A 7,123-nucleotide genomic window follows, 5' to 3' on the forward strand; every position below is an offset into this window, starting at 1 on the left:
TAAGGTATACCTAAAATTACACTTGCACTCCTGGCTTTTTTTCTATTATTTTCTTTATGCTCTCAACAATAAATTTATCATTTTTAAAGTTGGTTTTGTTTCTGTAAGTGATAGTTTTTTTTTTTTTTTCATAGCATAGCCTCTCCATATATTTATACTAAATGTAACTAGTTTATGTGTTGGGGATATCAAGCATTTAGACTCGGCTTGTATGTCACTCACAATCTCATTGTTTTGTTTTGTATCACTGAATCGATGGTATGGTTCCGTTCTGATGACGGTTTCTTCATAATATTTACAAGGGCTTGGCTTTTAAGTAACTGTATAAATTCTTTGACATAATTGTCATCATTATCATCTAACTGCAGTTTAAAGTCACCACAAATCATTGTATTTATGTGATCAGCCAACATGTTTAGGAAGGCACTGAATTTGTCTAGGAACGATCTCTTACTTGTGCCTGGTGGTTTGTAAATTTGAAAACTGTTATGATATGTATGTGTTTATTTATGTGTGTAATTTTAGTATTGGCATATGAACACATTTTCGTTCATTATAGATACTATGTATACTTTTCTGACAAAGATTCCCACTCCACCACCTTTTGTGTTTTCTCTCTGTACATTGTAAAAGTTTTGCGACCCTCGCGCCATTTCGTTTATTTTAGAATATAATAACTTAATTACATTATTGCATAGCCAAGTCTCCGTTAGCATGCATATATCTAGACTGTGATGATTTATAAGATTTCTAATAGCGTTGATTTGATTTCCTACTGACTGTATGTTTATTAAATTGCATAGATTATTATACGTACTCTGTTTTTTCCCATCTGTCCACCCGTTAGTGGTGTTTGTGTATGGTAACACTGCGTTCCGGGCTTTTAAATAGTTACGCTATGTGTAAGTTTTAGGTAAATAAAAGGATACCTGGGTGTACATCTGCAACTGAAAAGTGTTTTAATAATTTGATGTATGCGAATTACACCGTTAATATTCGAAATGGGATAATATTTAAAGCCCGGGACGCAGTGTTACCATGCGCAAACACCACAGGTGGATGGACAGATGAAAAAAAACAAAAAACAACAGAGTATAGTCAAAGCCATGATCCATATTATTTTTCGACTTTGATACTTGTTCTTTATATACTATGCACTTATTCCCATCGTATGTTCCATGTTCAGTATCATTATGGCCTTTCCTATCACAATTTCTACACTTTAAGGTGGTGCCAGTACATTCATTTGATGTATGATTCTCACTGCATTTAGGGCAAACTTGGCCATTTCTATTATTTGTTGCACATGACTGAATTCCTGACATTTATAGCATTGATAGGGTATATGTAACAATAGGTTACACACTGCAACGGCTATTCTTTCGTATATGTGGTGTGCAATTGATGATATAGTGTTTATATTTGTCATCTTTGGCTTTCATTTCGTTTACAATTTTCAAGTATTCGACTACAGAAATGTGAGTATACTATACTCTGATTTTTTCCATTTGTCCACCCGCCTGTGGTGTTTTTGTATGGTAACACTGTGTCCCGGGTTTTAGATAGTTACATTCAGCTTACATTCAATGATTATAATATCCTATTTCGAATATTAACGGTGTAATTCGTATACAGTAAATTATTAAAACACTTTTCAGTTGCAAAGGTACACCCAGATATCCTTTTATTTACCTAAAACTTACAAATAGCATAACTATCTAAAGCCCGAGACGCATTGTTACCATACAAAAACACCACAGGCGGATGGACAGATAAAAAAACAGTATAGTTATCCATCGATTCTTTTTTTTTTTAATGTCATTGAAAATGTAATCTTCGTCCTTCGGAACATATACCATTTTTATTTTGAGTTTTTAAGTTTACCGTTCATATTTACCGATATATTACTGATTCCCGAATCTTTGATAGTGCTTTTTCTAAGTTTTTCCTATTCGAAAATCTTACAAATGTGTCCGTCTCTTGTTTTAACCTGTTCAACTGGCACCGTTATTTGACTCATAATTAATTTGCTTCTTTTCATTTGCTGCTGTGCTCTCTTCGTCTGTAGATATGATCAATAGCACGATTTTTTATTTTGGTCTTGAGTGATTCTGCATAGCTTTTGTCCACAATTCTCACAATCTACATCTTTAACAACATTGTCAATATTGCATTGAATTTCATCTACGTTGGTCATGACGTAGGTAGTTCTTCGAGCCGAATCAGGAATCAGCTCTGTTTTTTGGAAGGCGATACCAAATTAAAGATTTTTTACTCTAAAAAGACGAGCAGTCTCAGCACTAAAGGCCCAGTGGAAATGCCTTAAATATTCAAATTGAATTTTTGGTTTTTACAATTTAAACAGTGCGCCATTTTTGATATAGCGTACCTAGCTAGAGCGCCTTAAACTTGAAGATCCCAATTTTGCATCTCACAATCCTTTTATTTATAAGACTTCGCTACTCTGTCTCTGGTAATTTAGGGTACACTTTAAGCAAGAATTCTGTGTATTTTCTAATGTTACTTTATTTACGATTTAGCAAAATTCTGACTGATGTGGCGTAGAGGTCAGCTTTCATAGTACGATAACCACACAATACGATAGAAAGCTTCATACCATTCCAGGTTACATATCTCCGAATTAAGTTAGAAATAAAAGAATATAAAAGTGATATAACGTTTATATATAATTTAAATTCCGCAATGTAGTAACGTATCATTACTCACTTCCGATTGCTTTCGTTAATGTGACATCAAATTAAACGATAATACTATATGGCAACGGAGAGTCTCCCTACTCGTTGTTTGAGACATGTCGGCTGCCTCTTGAACTGTAATGATTGTGTCTGTGTATGTTGGCAGTCGTATGTTGCTATATGTTGTTAACAAATAAACCAGTGTTCAAAAATGGGAGCCTATTTGTCTGTGCCTGTGACGGATAAGATCAGCAATGATGAAGAAGGCAAATCCGTCGCGTATGGGGCCAGTTCTATGCAAGGGTGGCGTGTATCTCAAGAGGTAAATATCAATGCTGTTTTCGTTACAATTGGCGGGTCTTTGTTCGAGACAGCGTGATGGTGGCCACTGGCCAGACAATTTTCTGTAGATTTTCTTCCTTCCACCCTGGCTGAGGGAGTACTGCACAAGTGACTGATGTAAATAAGGCAGAATTAGATCTATGCATTCCATGGGGCTCTCGAGAAGGCTTGTGCAGCGGCGTGATCATTTTGACCCAGTAGCCATCCGCTCCGCCACCGCGCCTTCAGAAGATGAAGCTCGCAGACTTTACCTACCTAAGCTCTCAATGCTGCCTCGTCGCACCTCCTGGGCGAGTGTAGAACGACGGGAACAGGTTCCAAATACGAAAACATTATCTTTTCCAGAAAGCCATATCCTAACCTGTCCAGACCTTAGGTATCATCCCAACCTCACTTAGGTTACTTAGGCTAGGGCACAGTCCCTTGACCTGCCTTGGGCCCCTGGTATTAGGTGTTTCTATACAGAAGCATTCTGCATGACCGCATCGTTCGCCCCCGCGAATAGGAAAGCCACCTGGAATTGGGGCGTCTAATGCATTTCGCCATGTTTATTACGAGCCCCTGGGGGTTAATTACAGTCGTCCGAATAAATATTACTTAAAATTCTTGTTCAGTAGGTAAAACTGCATAGTAAAACCGCAACTGCCATAGTCTAGGCCGCCACGGAATAGTACCCAACTAGTATGAAACCCACCTAGAATTGTTGTATGCAATGAGATGAGTTTAAAATACAAACTGGATTTTGGTACGGCAGCCGTATTCTGATCTCGATAGATATTGGTATGGCTGTGAGTTGCGCATGCGCGAACCCTTATTTACCGCCTCAGGCATATCAGTGACAGCAATGTGACTGTGTAATAGGGTAAAAAACCACATGGTACAGGGGTGGACCATGTACGATCAATGTGTACAACCCCAAAAAAAGTACATTATAACGCGTCCTGACATCGGAGATGGGCATCAGACGCGACTTGTTGTTGGTGAGAAACGGAACTAAAGACCTCTACTCCGGGGTCAGGACGCGTTATAATGTACTTTTCTTGGGGTTGTACACATTGATCTTAGATGGTCCACCCCTGTACCATGCGGTTTTTTACCTTAATACATAATTTTTTGCCGATAAACAAGTGTTTTCAGGTTTCTCCGAGCTGTAAAGGGCAATAGGGTAAACAACCGCGGACGATCCATCATCGTCGCGCTGGCCAGGCCTTGTTCACTCTATATTTAATTGGTGAAACAAGAATACAATTACAACTTTAGGCATACCATTCAAAAGATTTAAGTTTCGTCAACATAATGTGATCTATGAAAGCCCCATACGAATTTAAATAAGCATGTGACGCTCTTCGTAAAACTTGTTTTCAAGGCAGTTTTGAAATCCAATATGGCTGCTACCGTGTGGATGTACAGGTTCTGATCAGTGACGACCACCATCTTTCCCTGCCTTCCCAGCACTCATTTGAACAATGTTAGCGTATATATGTAACGTTTATTGATCTTACTCAAGATTGCAGTTGTAATCAGCACAATAAAACAATATTTTGTTGCCTATGTTAGTGAAAGTATGAAACTTTATTCCCGGGGTCATGGTTTGAACTGAATTCATTTTTGCCTTGTAATCGGTGTTTTTATCCTTACTGCCATCACAACTGAAACTCCATAGTGCTTATTTGATCGTAATTATACACATTTTGGTCTTAATTCACTCCACATCGCACTTAAACCACGTTGCTATTCCTGGTTCCTAAGCACTCGCTCCGCAAACACAGTTACGAGCAGCAGACGACGACACTGTTTAAGAGGTGCAAAGCTTTATTCCCTTAATTGTTTACTTTTCTCATTATTTAGTTTAACTTTACTTCAAAATGTTTATTTAATTCATTGCTATTATCTCTCTTTTGCAACCAAATAAACCCCGAAAAATTACAGATATTTCTGAAGTACGAGCAGACGATGGCAAAAGACTCATTGTTGCCAATCTAGTGGAGCTTCACACATACGCTGATGCATTTACAAACTTTACCCATTATTTAGTTTAACTTTACTTCAAAATGTTTATTTAATTCATGTCTATCATCTCTTTTTTTTTTTTTTTTTTTTTTTTTTTTTTTTTTTTTTTGCAACCAAATTAACCCCGAAAAATTACAGATATTTCTGAAGTACGAGCAGACGACGGCAAAAGACTTATCGTTGCCAATCTAGTGGAGCTTCACACATACGCCGATGCATTTACTGTTTCCATGAACCCTAGTTGTCATAGTAATGCAACAATGGTAAAATTGCTGTAATATGTATTTATACAAACTATCAATAGATACGCTAATTTCACTTAAGGTAAACCTCTGCCTGGACTAGCCAACTCACCGACTACTGCGGTTCGGCCACCCTTCGAAAAAGTACTTTTAACACGTCCTGACACCAGAGATGGTCATCAGTCAGTGGACTTTTGTACAAAAAATTCCCCATTAAAACAAAATTTACTATCTTTGATACATAACCATTTGAGACTAATAAGGTTCGCTACACTTAGGGGAATGTCATGACGTTCTAATTCATCCTCCAAATATTCAAGTCAGTCATCTACAGGCACTTTTGTAAATGAAGAGACAACATCAAAACTAACCATATTAAAATCAAAATTCAAATTTAAACTATTCAATTTGTTTATAAAATCAACATTGTTTTTAACATTCGTGTTAGAAATGTTTCCTACCAAATTTTGTTTTAATGGGGAATTTTTTGTACAAAAGTTTGGCATGGCTATGGGTAATCCCTTATCTCCTGTCCTCAGCAATATTTACATGGAATTTTTTTAGACAAAACTCTTACCAAGAATTTTGCCCCAAAAAGTTATTTGGTTTAGATATGTGGATGCTATTTTCTGTATTTGGCCAGTTCACAAAAATCTCCAGGAATTCCTTAATAATCTCAATAATTTAGTCCCTTCTATAAAATTTACTGTAGAGGAAGAAAGAAATTGTAATTTGAATTTTCTTGATGTAACTGTCCATAGAAATTATAGAAATTTCACCTTTTCAGTCTTTTGAAAATCAACTAACATTGCCTCTTTTGTTCATTACTACTCCGATCACCATCAAAATGTTAAATTCTCTGTTTTTTTGGAATGTTCCTAAGGGTTTTACGTGTCTGTAGCCCGCAGTTTATTGACGCAGAAATTAAAACTGTTTATGATATTGCATTGAAACTTAAATACCCAAGGACTTTTGTAGATTTGGCATGGAAAAGAGCTAGAAAAACATTTTATTCAACTAATGACAAACTTGAATTTAGTAAGCATAACATTCTAAAATTTCCCTATGATGAAAGGTTTTTAGATATTCCTAGAATTTTAAAGCTTTTTAACATAAATGTTGTTTTCAGTAATATTAATGTCAAGAGTTTAGTAATCAAAAATTCTCCTAAAGATCTTCCAGGCTGCATATATGAAATTCCTTGCAAAAAGTGTGATAAAGTCTGTTACGGACAGACCGGTAAATCTCTTTCATGTCTCAAACAGCATCAGTATTCTGTGAGAACTGGGCAAATATCGAATGCATTATTCGTACATATGAGAACTTTAGACCAACCTATTAACTGGAGTCAAGCAAGAGCCTTAATCCCCTGTAATGACACAGTTAAAAGGAATATCATAGAATCTTGTTTCATCAAGTCAAATAATAGAAATGTTCTAAATTTAAGTCTTGGTTTATTTAAACTCTATGCTTTCATAATGAAAAAAGTTGTAGATAAATATAAGCAACAAAATTAATATATTCAGTTTTTAAATGTTTTGGACTGTAAAGATACTGTACTTCGTAATTTCGGTTAGGGTCAAATCTGTTTAGGTTTGTGACCGTGTGATATCCGATAATCCTGGATTATCTCTTAATTTTTACCCTTTTGACAATTAACCTTCTGGTATTCTTGATCTTGTTGTGTTCCTGAGACCTTTCTCTCCAATTGTATTTCATTAGCTCCTTGACAATGTCTCAGTAAAGACGAAAGTGCTTGGATTTCTGACTATCATTTTCCTGTGGGATTCGCTTATTTATGAAGTCACGTGCATCTTCTGTGTTTTTTTAAGC

The 7,123-nt window shown here is 36.2% G+C and overlaps 1 protein-coding gene across 1 annotated transcript in view; it reads left to right on the forward strand.

Moving 5' to 3' along the window:
* Nucleotides 1-2,785: 2,785 nt before the first annotated feature.
* LOC135218284 (probable protein phosphatase CG10417) overlaps nt 2,786-7,123 on the forward strand; it is a 186,662-nt gene continuing 182,324 nt past the window's right edge. Inside the window, exon 1 of the mRNA XM_064254492.1 lies at nt 2,786-3,018. Within this exon, the coding sequence (XP_064110562.1) occupies nt 2,908-3,018 (111 nt within the window). The 5' untranslated portion in view covers nt 2,786-2,907. The remainder of the gene's footprint in view (nt 3,019-7,123) is intronic.

The sequence above is a fragment of the Macrobrachium nipponense genome, chromosome 9 (genome assembly GCF_015104395.2).
Source record: "Macrobrachium nipponense isolate FS-2020 chromosome 9, ASM1510439v2, whole genome shotgun sequence".
Lineage (NCBI taxonomy): Eukaryota > Metazoa > Arthropoda > Malacostraca > Decapoda > Palaemonidae > Macrobrachium > Macrobrachium nipponense.